At 44.2% G+C, this 17895-nt stretch overlaps 1 protein-coding gene across 1 annotated transcript in view; it reads left to right on the plus strand.

Annotated features, from left to right (window-relative positions):
- The window catches only part of COLEC12 (collectin subfamily member 12), a 418681-nt gene that overhangs the window by 373454 nt on the left and 27332 nt on the right, over window positions 1–17895 (plus strand). The window contains exon 7 of the mRNA XM_069620876.1: window positions 2625–2761. Within this exon, the coding sequence (XP_069476977.1) occupies window positions 2625–2761 (137 nt within the window). The remainder of the gene's footprint in view (window positions 1–2624; window positions 2762–17895) is intronic.

Consider the following 17895-nt stretch of genomic DNA (forward strand, 5'->3'; position numbering starts at 1 on the left):
TAAAAATTCGCTTTTTGGAGCAGGCACTGCCTTGAAGACTGCGCCCGGGCTGCCCTGTTGGTTATCCTCATATAAAAATGCTATGATAGCTTTGCATATGGGTGATCCTTGTTTCCTATTAACGGTTGTTGGTCTGGAATTGCATGTGCAATGTTACTTCTGAGGCTGTGAAGTGATATGTTTCCGAGTGTATCATCTTGCCGAAGTTATCGCACAAGACTAATGCCATATTAGGACCAACACTAATCTTCGCTCATAAACAGCCCCCAGGAATAGGTGCAACAGAACACTCCACAGCTAATAGCAAACCCTGGCCCAAGTTAATCTTTCTTCTACTTTTGACGAGAATATGTATGATATATTTGTGATGTGGTGTCATCTTTGATGTCCTGGGTGTTAGTCTTAGCAGTGCACGGTGGTGGCGCGAGTTATGGTTGCTTAGTTTACCATAACACGCACATTTCTGAGGTTTTTCGGTTTTACTTGTAAACATAACGTCCCTTTAACAAAGTTTTTTCATTGAATTTCGTAGGTTTTTATTAGTGCAACTTAACCATGACGTCCCTTTAACAAAGTTTTTTCATTGAATGTAGATATATATATATATATTGGGGGCAGTTCTATTGTGGGACTGCTGATGTAATGTTTCGAATTGTTGGGCTGAAGATCATCTCCCTCATCATCACATCAATATGAAGGATTCCTTTTTGTTTTTTAGTGTCGCACTGCTCTCCAAAATTGGTACTTGGAGGGTTTGCAAAGGCAAAATGAATGAATGAATGAAAAAATACTGAGCCTGGATACTAGTTTGTGGGGAACTTTCCAAGGAAGTTCCTGTGGTTTTAAAAGGTGACTGTTGAGTTGGAAAAAAGTGGGAAGTCCCAAATCAGCCTATAATTGGATAGCCCGGCCTGTGTTTTGATTGACAGCGCTAAGCCCGCCCTAGTAGCCCATCACTGGATCTACTCAAACATCAAGATCAGAACATTGCTGCAGTAGAAAAGCCCACAGTAGTGCGTTGACAGACAGGCCCATGGGTGAAGTGGAGCTGGAAGGGTCATTCAGAGGCTAAAGAGCACAGGGGAGCGGTGCGTCACTGACTCATAACCACGGCATTGTCCGCTACATGTGACTCAGTGGAACGGCAAGGCCCATTCACTCGAGCTTCCTGGAGCTGTCACAATGAGCGCCAGCGACTCTGCCGAAGGAAAGGTGTGAGATCAGCTCCTCTCCAGGAGAAGCGCTGCACGGTGGACCCCATTCAGCCAGGGATTGTTCTAGATGAATGAGCGCGCGCTGTTGTGTGGATGGGAGTGGGCGCCCCGTTCTATGCCTCTGACTCAGTGACATTGTTCTTTGCGTTCAGCGTCGATAGTGGCATTGGCCTAGTAGGGCTTTTTTTTATCTTGCTTTTAAAAGACTTTTTTCAAAGATAAAAAAAAAGTTCCCAGTAGGGGTTTTCTGCGTATGTTGTGTTCACCGGGAGCTTCAGGGATTTTCTGAAATTTAAAATGTTTGTTCGGAAGGAATGGAAAGAATGCATGCTGGCATGCTGGCATGGTGGCTAGAAACATAGGGTGTTTACATTGATGGCAAAAGCAGCATTGCATGCATGGATGCTTCATGACCATATGTTGCTATTGGCCTGGTGAGGAAAACACGTACATGCATGTCCTAAGCGCTTTACAAACATGACACCACAAGCAGCCCCTGCAACTGTTAATGCAATAGTAGCATCACGTTTCATGCAGTGCTTCATGGCAGAGTTCTCCCGTTTCTAAGCACTGGAATGGGTGCTATCGCCCAATGTAATGGTATTCCATTTATCAACTGCTGAACGAATAACTGCTGGGGTGAAGGCCCCACTCTGCTCTAGACCTTTTGCTTCCAAAAGTGCTCTCTTTTCAACCGACATTGTAACAAAACAGGCAATTGATGCTCTTTGGTTGCATTCGCAATTTCTCAATAACCTGTGTAGGGATTCGTCTCTGTAGATCAGGTGACTCAGTGGGTGCCTTTAACACCGCCTGCTCTTTACAGTCCAACTAAATGGAAAGGCTGCATTAGGCAGGAAGGTGGTGGGGGCAAGGGAGCAAGCTCATTGGACGCTGTGACAGGAAGGGAGGTGGAATCACGGAGGGCCATTGGTTTTTGTTGTTGAATATTTGCTATTGTGTCCTAGATGGAGGTGGCAGGTGGACTAGTCTTTAGCTGTGTGACAGGCAGCAGAGTTCCTTCACTGCGAGGGTCGGGGGGCAGGTCATACTTTTGGGGATGTGGCGGAGAGTACACAACATATATGAGGCGATAGCAGAGGTAAAGCTTGCACTCTTATTGAGGTGACCGGGTGTGAGTGAGAGAGTGCGGGTCTCTTTAGTTAGATGGTGGAGTGTGTCAGATGGCGGCAGGGTTGTAGATTTGTTGAGGTGACAGAAAGAGAGGCTGTATGTTTGCTGAGACTGGTTAGAAGGGGAAGGAAATGGGGGGGGTAACATGCCCTTACTTCCACGAGCAAAGAAGCCAGGGGCAAGATGTTACTCGCTTTAGTGATTGGTTCAGCTCATGTTATTCACTAATTTCTTGTGGTCCACTTCACTATTAATATACAAAGTCCTACCTTTTAGGATGTCCTGTCGAGTGGAAGAACTTTGACAACAGCTGCTACTATTTTTCAAGTGTAAATGAAGTATTTGAAGATGCAAGACATTCCTGCGCGGAGGAGGCGGCTGTGTTGGTCATCATAAACAGCAAGGCAGAGCAGGTAACAACATTTCTTTTTACAAACTTGTATTTTGTAGTTCATGGTCTGATTGCATTAACCTTTCCCAGAGGGCAAGACCATGTAAATACAATCACATAAACCCATGATTCATATATGAGTTCATGAAGTATTTCATGGCAGCAGAATACAGAAAACAAGGCAGGCCTCATTTTAGATTTACTGCTTTGAACCAGACGTTTCTCCACAATAGCTCCCCATCAATTAAGTCAAGGATATTGTTGAGTATTACCTTGCTGCAAGGCATGAGTTCATTACACCCAAGAGTATTATTTGTGCAGTGCAGATATAATAAATACATGTTGTGGATTGTTCTCGTAATATTCCCAAAAATTGGATCAGAGATGAACACATTTTGAGAAATTTCCCTTTAATAAGTGCCAGGTTATTATGCAAGTCTATGCAGAAAGGCCGAGCTCACTCGGCCTTGGCACTTGAGGGGTTAAAAGTGCGGTCATTTCTCTGAGGCTATGGTTTCCTATATTTGTCTCTGCCCCTTGCTTAGCACTGGCCCGCCCCATTGAGGCCTTTCTAACATCTAGCCAATAGCAAGCTAGCTGCTGTGAACATATGTGTTGTTAAGCTCGCACTTGCACTTGTCAAATGTACGCTTCGGCACTTCTCTGTTGGGGACTCAAACGCATGCGCCTTTCATAGGAAATGAATGCGTTCATATTTTCTTGTTTGCGGATGACGCTGTTTTGTAGTCCACTTCACGCCAAGGTCTAAAAAAAAAACGTTTGATTAATTTGTTTTACTATGCAGCATTAAAAAAGTTGCTTATAAACACTTTAAAAACAAAAATAAAGTCTTGTTTTAAAAAATTCAATCCCCCCTTTAGGCATTGGGCCTCATTACGACCCAGACAGTAAGTTACCGCCTGGGCCGTGACTTTACCACCATGGCGTAAACTACGTTTACGCCATGGTGGTTGGCGGACTTACCGCCCCATTCCGAGTTTGGCGGGGCGGTAAGTCCCCAATCCCCATTTACCCTTCCCCATTCCCATTTTTGCCCCATAGGGCATAATGGGAGTGGGGAAGGCGTTAATTACGCCACCGTAAATTACGGTGGCGTAATTAACTCCATGGTCCCTTAGCGCCATGGATTTTAACACCTGCTAAAAGCAGGTGTTAAATCCGCCATGGCGCTAAGGGACCTCGTACTCAGGCGGTAAGGGTCGGCACTGTTTACGGCGCCGTAAACCCCTTACCGCCTGAGTTGTAATGAGGCCCATTGAAATGGATGGTGTCAGAATCGAAAATGTCAAAATGTATCATTACGTCGGGGTTCGATTCAATAATGCTCGAACTTGGAATTTGCAGCTTCAAAAAAGCAACCTGATTTTAAACAGATGAGGTGGTGGTCTTTTAGGCTTCTCTAAAAAAAATGGTCAATAGAGCTATTGAAGCAACATTGGAGGTTTACAGGGTTCAAGCCCTCTCAGCAACCTTGTATGCTGCTGAACTCTGGGGCTTCTATGGAACCGCTAAACTCAAAGCTAGTGAAAATACATTATTTTAAAAATGGTTAGGTTTACCCTTTGAGTTTAGCGGTAAACCCGGAGCTGGGACAGGCGTGTATTGACTATCATGCCCAAATAAAACCAGTTTTACTCTGGATTAAGCTACGGACAGGGCAGGAACTGGAGGTTTGTAAACGGGCAATGAAGGGTGCTCCACCTGACAATCCTACCAAACCGTGGGCTTGGTTTAATCACCTGCAGTCGCATTATTAAAAATTGGCCTAAATTATTTTTGGTTCACTTTGCAAACGTTGGCCATGGCTGATTCTTGGACACGAAAGACCTTTTATTGGGACTGGGCAGTGTCAGACTCGTTACGTAGTAATGAACCAAAGAGCCTTTTTTCACAAATATTGGCGTAATAAACCTGCTTTAGGCTTAGAACGGTTTCTTTCTTGGATTAGTATACCAATGGAGGGATGGCTGTACATAAAACTGCAGTTGGGAATACTTCAATGACATTATTTTACCAAGAATTGGTCGGCTGAGGACACTGATAGCTGTCCCATGTGCAGAAATGAAAAAGAGGATGACATTCATTTTTTGTACCTCTGCGTGGTTTTGAGGAACCTCAGACAAAGATGGCTTCTTCTACTACTTAAATCTAACAATATTTATACCGTACTTGCCACACTTGATTTTTGCAAAAATTCCAAAAGTATCACTAGGGTATTTGCTGTCTCAGGTTATCTCTTGAAGGCCTGGAAATTCAGCCAAAAATATAGCAATTAGTGTTTTTATATTTTTTACCTACACAATGCCAGTTTTTTGTTTAATAACGAAGTTGTATTCTTGTACATTTTGTAAAGTTTTTCTTCTGAAACTTGGCCTTAGTGGTATTAGATGGTTGTATTGCTAAAACTGAAAAAGTTTGATATTCTATTTTTAGCACTTGATTATTGCAAAATCGCAAAAGAAAACAACTTTAGGGCATGTTACTGTTTATGAGGGGCAGGGAGGCTGTCCCAGAGGGAGGCCCCAGCCAAGGAAAGAGATCTTCCCCCAACTCTCTGATTGGAGAAGCGACTGACCCTTAGAGAGTTGGAGGTTGGATGAGAGGAGAGCTCGAGAAGGAAGATTTTTAGGAAGAGAACATTTGGGGTATTGCGGTCCCAGGCCCCAGACAGCCTTGTGGACAATGCAAAGGGTCTTGAACTTCATCCTTGCAGCCACAGGGAGCCAGTGAAGAGATTTCAGAGCTGGAGAGATACAATCCCTGGGCTTGAGGCCAAGGAGAAGTCTCGCAGTCCTGTTCTGGATAAGTTGTAAAGGTCGAAGGGTGGAGACAGGCAGATTTAGAAACAGGCTGTTGCAGTAGTTCAGCCTAGAGAGGACCAGAGCTCTAGAGAAAGTGAGATTCTGGGGAAGGTGAGGAAAGGCAGAATACCTCTGAGGCGGTGCAGCGGATAGTGTGACTTCTTTGAGATTTTGGGGATGTGAGGAGAGAAGGATAGGGAGGAGTCGAAAATGACACCAAGGTTTTTAGCTTCACAGGAAGGTGTAGGAAGAGGGCCCAGGGTATGCAGCCAGAGAGAAAGGAAGGGAGGGAGCAGGTGTCCAGATGAGAAGGATCTCAGTCTTACTGGCATTAAGGCAGAGATTGTTGGCGGCACACCATTCCTGAATTGCGGCCAGACAGTTTGGTATGAGAGAAGGAGCAGAGGTGGCTGAGGGGAGCCTGAAGAAGAGCTAGGTATCATCCACATAACACTGAAAGTCACAGCAGAATGTAGTGATGCAATGGGCAAGAGGTGCCAGGTAGTGGTTGAAAAGCCAGGGAGAAAGGCTAGACCCCTAGAGAACACCACAAATAGAGACAGAGATAGAAGAGAGGAAAGACCTAGTTGGACCTTGGAATGTCGGTCAGTGAGAAAGGAGGTCAACCAGGCCAGGGCCTGACCAGTGATTTTGTTCAGTTCCCTCCTAGATAAGGTCAGATAGCCAAGATACAAAGAAAGATGCACCATATGAGAACCTGCAGTGTTACCCTAATAAAAGACTCATAATTTCACATTGAAGGTACTGAAGAATACAACAAAGTTTTTAGGGATGCCGAAACCAGTCGACATTTGTGTGGGATATCCTTTATGTGGTTGAGATACCTTAGCCAGGAAAATGAAAGTTACATTTTTAATCGTTGAAGTGTTATATGTATATATTCAGTTGAGGGTGGAATACGAATATTAGGTAAAATCCCCATCTGAATGTACCACTCATTTTAATGAATAAGGAAAAGAGACTGGTTTTTGTCAATTCAGCAGCGGGTCAAACAGAAGTAGATCTCTTTTTCCCTTGATTACTTTTTAGGAAAAACAGTTCGAAATGAGTTATGATAAATAAGGTGTATGAAAATAACTTTCTTGTACCCCTATTAGAGATGCAGGCAGCACAGCATCTCGGTCTAAGGTGAGATTTCTCCTCTCGGTAGGGCAAGCTTAGTTCTTCTATAGGTTAAGAGTTAGTGACTTATGCACTGATGTTCATCAAAAGGCGTCTTTCTTTTTTTGTGATATAAAATACTGCAATATAGGGAAACAAAATTATTTTAGTTGTCCCTTATTTGTTGTGAATGTCTTTCATGTAGTTCTAAAATACAGGGATTTGTTTACTTGTTTGTATTCATAATCTAACTGATAGTGCACGAGCCAGTGCAATTTCTGATCTGCTGTGACTCACGGCACATAATCCTCCCAAAAAGTGATGGAAATTTGTATTCTTCAGTAAATGTTAATACTGAATGCTTTGATATAATATTAGTACCGGGTGAAGGGGAAGGGGGCAGCGGTCTCCCACCCAATGGGGAGGCTGAGAATGCAGGCATTACCAGACGGTAATCCAGCCGCCCTGAGCCTCTTCAGGGCTGGCGGCTGCCGTCTCCCCTCGCCGTGGAATCAGGTAAATCTTTCCCTCACCCCTCCCCCATCCACAGAACTCCCTCCCCATCCTCCCAACCCAACTTACCTTGTTTCCTGTCCATTTAGGGAGCGGACGCAATGGGAACACTTCTGTCCCCAGAGCGTTTGCTCCTGATCTACGACAGGCTCTCATGGAAAGGGATAAGGGACTACAACTAATTCCTTCTCCCTTTCCATGGTGATCATTTTGTTTGGTTACCTTTTTACACTTATTTTCAATGGCCACCATAGAAAGGGAAAACAAACTCCACTTCCCCCTCCCCGGTGGCCATTTTTTTGACATTTTATTTTCTTTCGGTTCCGAAATGCCAGAGCGTTTTTCGGAACAGAAAAGAAATGCTTTCAGTACCCCAGTCTTACGGGGTACTGAAAGCTTCACTCTGGCCTGTAACTATGGGCCCCGGGCTATTACTTTAAGTGGAAACGCCCCCACTGTTCTGGGCTTATTGTTTAATTCATACTCAATGTAATCAAGAATAATCTAGAACAAAAGTGAAGTACAGTATGCTCATGAACAGCTTAAAATGTACATTATATTTTTACTTGTAATTAAGTAGTTGCAACATTTGAACAAAAGCACAAGTAAAAAGGGGAGCATTCAGATTCACACTTTTGTTCATTGAACAAGCTGCTTGCACTGTGAATTGTGCGAGCCCCCACTTGCAATAACTTTCTTTAATCGTTTTTCATAAGCCAGCATAGAGACTGTCGTCTGATTCCTATGCCAGAAACATTGCAGGAGCTATGTATGCCATCATGCAAATAGTATAGGCCAGACTGGCGGGCAGATTTCTGAACACTTCCCAGCCTTCACTGTGTCCCTTATATGCCTGAGCTGGTGAAGACTATATCCTGAAGATGGGTTTCATAGTAACAATCCCCTGGGATTCTTCTGTGATGTGCTCAGGATCTTAGAAGGAGTTGCACTCCCAGCCGGCGCCAAACATCAACAGGGCAAGTACACTTGCCATTAAGTGCACTAACAGCTTCAGATTTTTGACTGTCGAAAGATGTCTCGATGTCAAACAGGACCGCACCCAGGAATGGGTACTCCTAGCTCCCTGAGATGGAGCTAACCTGGATGATTCAGGGGTATCCAGCAGACATAGAGGGGCGGGATCAGGCGCCCCTCCATTCCTAAGATGGTTCTGGGTCTGTGTTTACACCTGCCTTCCTTTTGCCAGGTCCCGCCGTGGTTGAGCCTCACCCAGAGGAGGAGCCCTGTCGAGATCTAGTGCCCACATTTCCCATTTTAAATTGAAGACTCCTTGCCTGCCTCTCTCCAATGATCATGCGCGGCATTGCCACGCGTGGCTGAACCCATCATAACTGTGGCGGTCAGAGAGAGCAGAGCAGACACAAGAAGTGCCAATCCTCCTTCCCTATCTTCCAAACACATTTAGCAACGTTTTTAAAGCGGTGCTTTCAGAAACCCGGAAAGGTGACATTGTTCACAGGAAAGAAAAACCAAATGAACGAACAAAGAGTGGACAACTAATAACGGAGCTCATATCGGCACACTGGGCCTCATTATGAGTGTACCGGTCTGGTAACAACGGTGCCCCGTAAGCTACCGTCACTGTTGTTACCGGACCGGCATACTCCGAGTTCTGCAAGCGGGTTCCTTTCCACCCGCCAGGTCTGACCTGGCGGGCAGAATGGCACCCACTCGCAGACCTTGACGGTAGCACCGGCACCATTCTGAATGGTGCCGGTGCTACTGTCCTCCCCATTCCCATTGAGTCCAACGGGACTCGAATGGGAATGGGTAGTAATTTTTTCCGGCGTCCGGCAATGGGCAATTACTGGGACCACCAGGGCTGTAATTCCCTGGTAAGTCCCCATTGCCCGGCGCCAGAAAAGAAAATGGCACCGGCAGCAGCCGTTCCATTTTTAATGGGACGGCTACCGCCGGGGTCATGAGGCCCACTGTCTTCTTGGGTCTTCTCAGCGTGAGTGGAACACAGAACTGAGGGTTTGAACTGGCCTTGATGCCGGTACATGATCGGAAACTATTAGGCTTGAACTTGATACAACATTCTCTTTGGATTTATTTTGCAAAACCATAAATAAGGAAGCGAAAGTGAGGCTTTTACAGTTATTCTTTATTTTTTCTTAATTGTTTTCATTATTAAAATATGTTAGAAGTTGATTCCAGGATCTCACTGCCCCCACAGGGACGATCATGATAATGAGAAATAATTATGAAGATCCCACGGCAGATACATATTTTTTGCATCCAAATATGAAATGAATCCATGTCTGTGCTAATTCACAGCATAAACAGCAATTTGTTTGGACATTGTTGAATTGCATTAACACTTAACAGCACTCATCAGCACTTAACACGTACCAATGTTTATGTAATCAGTTTAATAGTCATATTGGATGTAAACCACACAGAAACAGTACCCGGTCATTTTACCGAAAACAAAACAGAGGGGTACATTTCACCAAAGTACATAACACCGAAAAAAACTAAATATATATAGGGTATTGGGGAAAGGGGTTAGAATGAGTCGGGATGTGGTTGGGGTGGCATTATAATGGTATTATGGCCGCAACAAAATGTACCACTCTGAAATTTGGATCGGTAAAATCACATATAACCCACACAAACCTATGATTACATGTGTAAAGTGTTTCCCTCTCTGCAAGTTGTTGTAATGCTGGTAAATTATGTGCTGTATTTCTTGTCTGAAGCTTGAAATTCTGCTTAGCACAGAGACGGACACTAGGCTGTAAAATGCTCTGCTTAATTATATGTGGATCCTACTCTTCTTTGTCATATTCCTATCAGTTTGTTTATTATTTGTTTATTGTGCACTTGCTAGGCACTTATACAACAAGTAAATTGTGTTTCAAAGCACCCACATTGTAACAGGGAGGGAACATGGGATTAAAAACAATATTACGCTGGGGGATAAAGACAAACCTACTAGGTCTTGTGGGTATTCAGAACATGCAAGTGCAAGAGTGGGGGGTAAGCACTGAAGTGTGCGTTCTCGTGGGTGAGCAGCAGATGTAAGTGCCAAGTATAGTAAGTGCTAGGGAGCATGGAACTGCAATAAGTGGGTATGTGCAATCCTACAGTGGCATAGGGCAGTGGGTGCCTAGGCAAGTGCTGTGTGTAGAAAGTAGATGAGGCGATTGGGTTTTGGAGGCCAAGGCCCCGAGAACACATAAGGGCCCTGGTCACCAATCACAGCAACTGTGAAATTAGCAAAGGAGGAAAGAAGGGAAGGAGGAAGTGAAAAGGAAATTCTTGAGGAGCTATTTAAATTTGAGGTGGTCCGGCTCAAGACAAAGAGGAAGGAGGAGGCTGTTCCACAAGAGGGAGCTAACTGAGGCAAGAGATGGGCCTCTGGCCCTCTGTTTAGCGAAACGCTTCACACACAGAGAGTCGGTACCAGAGGAACGTAGAGGTTTAGAGGGAGAGTATTACGTGATATCAAGTTGCAGATGGCGCGGTCCACGGCCCCAGACATCCTTGCAGCCGGTGCAGAGGGATTTGAATTCAATCCGTGCAGCAACCGGTAGCCAGTGAAGAGTTTTTGCGGTAGGAGAAATGCAGTCCCTGGACTTGAGGCCAAGGATAAGTCTTTCTGCCCTATTCTGGATTAGCTGGAGGGGTCGTAGTGAGTAAGAGGGTAGATTCAGGAGTAGGGTTGCAGTAGTCAAGCCTAGCGAGAACCAGAGCTCGCTCTGATAGCATTGAGCTTCTGCAGGAAAGTGAGAAAAGGGAGAATTATTTGAGAAGGAAGAGTTGAAAGTGGGACTTCTTGCCAATGTCCTGGATGTGAAGGAGGAAGGAGAGATGACTCCATGGTTTCTGGCATCGGATGCAGAAGACGGGGGAGAGTCCATAGAGGATGGCCAGAGTGAGGGGACGAATGAGAGAGCAGTGGTCCCAAGAGGAAGGATATCAGTCTTGCTGGCATTGACAGTATGAGGGTGAATCAAATCTAGGGAACAGGCGCCACTGCTTGTCCTTTAGATTGGACAAAAATGTTAGCCACTCCACCTGCCTTCTAGTAAGAAGCTCCAGGCCAATCACCTATAATCCTGTTAGTTTCACCCACAGGTCCACAATGGCCCAAGACACACAAAAGGGAGTGGGGAAGAAGTCCAGGACTGCGACGATGAGGAACACCACCCAGTATCATGAAGATATGTGCTAGGCAATCACTGCATTACTGCTTCCTTGACACAATCCATACATTATAAGGACATACCAAACAGTGCCATATCTTTGTCAGGACCCCCTGGGTTTGCTGAGAATGAGCCAGTTAACAACCATTACCCATTAGGAACGACTGGAATGTGACAAATAGAACAACTATCGATTAATCATCACAACATAAACAACTGCTACCGCAAGCACTTATGCTGTATTATGTATTATGCTGTATGTTATGCTGTAATGCTACCAACTGCACTACAATGGGACCTCCAATAAAAGGCCCACCTCTAGTTTCCCTACATTTACTGGAGAAACTGAAGGTTTTCAGTATAGGAAGGTTGTAATATGAACCATAACATCCAAGGGTAGACTGCCTGACCACTAAACACCTGACTAGAAGTCAGAGAAGACAGAAAATCATCCACTGCCATGAAAGAAAACAGGCCCTGGGATACCAACATAAAGCAAATCAAATACTGCCATGGAGCATATTCAATCACAGAAGCAGCAGTAAAGACAAGTGGAATACACAAATGGCCATGAACCACAGACCTAGAGAAATCCTAGGAAAACCTGTGAGGCAAACATCTAAATATTCTTGAGCAAACACAGTAAAGGCCACAGTACACTGACCGAGTCAAGCGATTCTGAACATGGCTAAATACACTTTCCATGTCAGTCCCAAGATGTGTAAAGTACATGAAGGAAAGATGGAGGTGTACATCTGCACTGGAAGGCCTTTAACGTCTATGCTACTTGTGACAAGATTCCACATGACGCCACGCCCAACACGCGGTAGAGCGGGCAACTACCACAATCCTGACCTCAGAAGGGTGTAGCTATGCATGCTGAACTCCACAATGGAGGACCACACACTTATACAAGACTGAGCAAACCAAGACTATGAAAGGCCACCTGCAGAGCCCATAATATAGGCACAGTCATATATACCTTACTGACCAAGCTATGCAGTGCATTACTGCACAAAGAGCATTCCCAGGTGGACATTCCAGTATGTGAACACCCATACCTCACCCATACTTTAAAGAGCAGAAGACAAGCTTAAGTGTTGTGCATATTTTCACACAGGATTCAAATTCATGACTCTAATGGAGAAATTAAAATGCACTCATTTTTCCTGGGGGTATACCACGTATGTCTATCTAAATATGGTATCTTAAATTGCCACCAATAATGCCATCGATCATTGCATGGACGGTTAAATGCAGATTCATGTTTTTATTTACGCATACAAAACTAGAAGGGATGAAACCAAACATAAAATACATATATTTTGCATTTTACTTACTAAAAGAACAGTTGGTGGCTGATAATTTGGCCCAAGGTCCGGGCCTGTGCTATCAATATAGGCGTTTTGGGGAGATTGCCAATTTTGCGATTTCCAACAATTGGAATTTAGGACTTTGCGATTGTTGGCCCCAGCCCCACAACAGTTGGTGGGTTTAAATGTTGACCCAAGATCAGCATACCAGTCTGGGGTGTACTGGCGATACTGAAATCTGACCAACCCCACCCATTTGCTCTGCAAAGAGGTGGAGCGGGGTCTGGCCCTGTGCTAGCGGGTCTGGCCCTGTGCTAGCGGGGTCTGGCCCTGTGCTATCAGTGTAGGCGATTCCGGGGGATTGCCGATTTTGCTTTTTACCAAAAATAGGAAGTTAGGACACAATATAACACGCGCAAGGCTATAGCAGACCCCCACGTGCATGTCAGCCACAGATCCGGCCAACGCCGGGGCGTATGGCTAGTTTTTATAAATCCATCAGATCTTATTTGGACATTTTCATTCATACTACGTTCATTTTAATCATCATACATTCACAAGCAGCTCTTCATTCACAGATATACCCAATCTTGAAGATATACCCAATATTCCCCTCAGCCAATTAAAGGGAATTATCCCATTTTAGCATCATTTGTCTGGTATCCTTCTAGACTATTTATTTAAAGACAATTATAAATGTCGTCATTTGTTTTAAACCAAATCAGTGTTGGCCAGATGTTGGCATTTTAATCATCATACATTCACAAGCAGCTCTTCATTCACAGATATACCCAATCTTGAAGATATACCCAATATTCCCCTCAGCCAATTAAAGGGAATTATCCCATTTTAGCATCATTTGTCTGGTATCCTTCTAGACTATTTATTTAAAGACAATTATAAATGTCGTCATTTGTTTTAAACCAAATCAGTGTTGGCCAGATGTTGGCATTTTAATCATCATACATTCACAAGCAGCTCTTCATTCACAGATATACCCAATCTTGAAGATATACCCAATATTCCCCTCAGCCAATTAAAGGGAATTATCCCATTTTAGCATCATTTGTCTGGTATCCTTCTAGACTATTTATTTAAAGACAATTATAAATGTCGTCATTTGTTTTAAACCAAATCGGTGTTGGCCAGATGGTCAAATAAGGGTGTCTTTTATTGACCCAGTCTTCATCAGGGGGAGCAATAACATCTGTTAGGTCAATTTCCTCATTGTACCAATATCATGCAATTTCTTTTTTTTCCACATGGAAGAGGTTAAAACGACAGAAACATAAGAAAGGACACTTTGTCAATTTCAGTTCATAACTCATTATTAATGTATATTTACAATCTTACCAAATGTAGGCACTCACTATTTTAGGGTCTACGTTCCCACTGTACATTGGACCTAGCTGGAAAATGATCGTTTCAGCCATATAAATAATTATTAATGTCCTTATACTCCCAAAGCTAACTTCTCTACCACCAGTCCCCCGCCCCCTGCATTTCACTATCTCCATTCCAGGTCCTCTGCTACACCCTAGGACCTAGGTCCACACACCCCCACTTCCCACCCTGCCTGAGACTGAGTGATCTGCGCCCCACTGTGTCCTCCCCTGATTGCTTGTAGATCCCTTGCTACCAAGCTGCCTGCCCTCTCCCTCCCCTGTTAGCTCCTGGCTCCCTTGTTTCTCTGCTTCCCACACCATATTTCCCCCCTGGGATTGTATATTCCTCCGTTGCTTCCTGAAGCTTAGTCTGCGCTCAATAAATACCCTAATAATAATAATAATAAAAAAATAATGATGCAACTGCACCCTAATTGTAACTCTCTGGGAACGTCCCCTATGTATGGTCCTCTGTTGCTTCCCGGCTAGGTTTGCACTTTATAAATCCTGTGTATACACATAGGTAAGAAAGTAGCCTCGAGTCCTGACCATCTCAAAGCTTCTACAACACAAGTCAAAACCAACAGTATCCTGAATGCTGTACACAAGACATAGACAAGTCCTCACCATCCCTAAGCTTCTACAACACAATTCAAAAACAGCACTAAGTGCATGCTCCACACGAGTCATAGACAGGTTCTGACCATTCCGAAGCTTCTTCAACACAATTCAAAAACAGCACTAACTTGCATGCAGTACACAACGCATAGACAGGTCCTGCCCATCCCTAGGTTTCTACAACACAAGTCAAAAACAGCACTAACTTGCATGCTGTACACAAGGCATAGACAGGTCCTGACCATCCCTAGGTTTCTACAACACAAGTCAAAACCAACAGTAGCCTTCATGCTCCACACGAGGCATAGACAGGTCCTGACCATCCCTAAGATTCTACAGCACAAGTCAAAACCAACAGTAGCCTGCATGCTCTACAAGAGACATAGACAGGTCCTCACCATCCCAAAGCTTCTACAACATAAGTCAAAACCAACAGTAACCTGCATGCTGTACACGAGGCATATCAAAGTCCAGACCACCCAAAAGCTTCTAAAACACAAGCCAAAACCAACAATAACCGTCATGCTGTACACGAAACATAGGGAAGTCCCGACCATCCATTAGCTTCTAAAACACAAGCCAAAACCAACAGTAACCTTCATGCTGTACACGAGACACAGGGAAGTCCAGACCATCCATTAGCTTCTACAACACGAGCCAAAACGAACAGTAAGCTGCATGCTGTACACAAGACAGAAACAGGTACTGACCACCCCTAAGCTTCCACTACACAAGTCAAAACCAACAGTAACCTGCATGCTGTACACAAGACATATACATGTCCTGACTATCCCTAAACATCTATAACACAAGTCAAAAACAGTAACTTGCATGCTGTACACGAGACAGAAAGCTCCCAACCATCCCTAAGCTTCTACAACACAAGTCAAAAACAGTAGCCTACATGCTGTACACAAGGCATAGACATGTCCCGCCGATCCCTAAGCTTTCACAACACAAGTCAAAACCAACAGTAACCTGCATGCTGTACATGATACATAGACAAGTCCTGACCATCCCTAAGCTTCTACAACACAAGTCGAAACCAACAGTAGCTGCATGCTGTACAGGAGACAGAAACAGGTCCTGACCATCCCTAAGCTTCCACAACACAAGTCAAAACCAACAGTAGCCTGCATGCTGTACACAAGACATATGCAGGTCCTGACCATCCCTAAGCTTCCACAACACAAGTCAAAACCAACAGTAGCCTGCATGCTGTACACAAGACATATGCAGGTCCTGACCATCCCTAAGCTTCTACAACACAAGCCAAAACCAACAGTAACCTTCATGTTGTACACGAGATGTAGGGAAGTCCCGACCATCCATTAGCTTCTACAACACAAGTCAAAACTAACAGTAACCCGCATGCTGTACACGAGACAGAAAAAGGTCCTGACCATCCCTAAGCTTCATAACACAAGTCAAAACCAACAGTAACCTGCATGCCGTACATGAGACATGTCCAGGTCCTGACCATCCCTAGGCTTCTACAACACAAGTCAAAACCAACAGTAACCTGCATGCTGTACACGAGGCATATGCAGGTCCTGACCATCCCTAAGCTTCTACAACACAAGTCAAAACCAACAATAGCCTGCATGCTGTACACGAGACATAAATAGGTCGCAACCATCCCTAAGCTTCTACAACACAAGCCAAAACCAACATTAACCTGATTACTGCACATGAGAAATAGACAGCACGTTCCACCCATCCCTAAGCTTCTACAACACAAGTCAAAACCAACAGTAACCTGCATGCTGTACAAGAGGCATAGGGAAGTCCTGACCACCCCTAAGGTTCTACAACACAAGTCAAAACCAACAGTAGCCTGCATGCTGTATACGAGACATATGCAGGGCCTGACCATCCCTAAACCTCCACAACACAAGTCAAAACCAACAGTAACCTGCATGCTGTACACGAGTCATAGGGAAGTCCTGACCACCCCTAAGCTTCTACAACACAAACAAAACCAACAGTAACCTGTATGCTGCACACGAGACAGACAGCAGGCCCCGCCCACGCCTAAGCTTCTACAACACAATTCAAAACCAACAGTAACCTGCATGCTGTACACAAGGCATAGACGGGTCCTGACCATCCCTAAGCTTCTACAACACAAGTCAAAACCAACAGTAACCTGCAAGCTGCACACGAGACAGACAGCAGGTCCCACCAACTCCGAAGCTTCTACAACACAATTCAAAACCAACAGTAACCTGCATGTTGTACACGAGGCATAGACATGTCCGGCCAATCCCTAAGGTTCTGCAACACAAACCAAATCAACAGTCCGCTCATCTTTATCTCCAATAAATTCCAGCAATAATAATTTAAAAAAATAGAGGCACAAATGTGTTGCAGACACAATTGCACTGTGCAGACTGAAATACACAAGTATGGGCTTATGATAAAAGAGCTGAAGCAAGAACCAGCTAAATCGGTGAAGTCCTGTTCTTTTTTTTTTTTATTTTTTTGTACTCAAGTTTTAACTTTATTTACATTTATTCACAGTTTGGCTAACTGTTCAGTAAAACATTCTAACAAATCAATTCTTTCCAAGAAAATCAATGTGTAAAGGGCCCAATACAGGCAAGATGGAAACAGAGTGGGTTAGAGTCTCGTTAATTAAATATATAAGAATGATGTATAGAAATTACAGGCTGTTAGACACAGACCCACTTGAAGAAAAACGAAGTAAAGCAGCATTTGGTCGCCAAACAAGTTGAAGTTGAACCATCGGAGGCGCCCCAGTTAGCTGCATGAAGAGCCATGAAGTGAAGCTTTCTGGTCCATCAAAACTATGCGACATTTCCCTTTGAGTTGCTGAAAGGAAAGTGATGATAAGACAAGGGACCTATGAAATGTATTCCTTTTCATCTAGCAAGGAAATGAAAGTAAATGACTTAACTTGCAAAAGCAGGTCCATCAACCTGTGCGGCATGCCCTGTCCTCTCGTACGCAAGGCCTGAACCCCCAAACAGTAACATTTAAATCCACTCCAAGCACACTATTGCCAGTACAGCAGGCCCACTGTAGCAGATTACATCCGAACTAAATAAAGCCATGGTTTAGAAATACTTAACAGCTACCCACTATGATGAATTTGGGGTGCAGAGAAAAAATTCTGATAGAGGACCGAATTTGCCGTCTCTATAAAAAAGCAGAAACCCTTGAGACAGCCAGGCATTTACTAACC

The sequence above is a fragment of the Ambystoma mexicanum genome, chromosome 5q (assembly GCF_040938575.1).
Source record: "Ambystoma mexicanum isolate Mex_15411 chromosome 5q, UKY_AmexF1_1, whole genome shotgun sequence".
NCBI lineage: Eukaryota > Metazoa > Chordata > Amphibia > Caudata > Ambystomatidae > Ambystoma > Ambystoma mexicanum.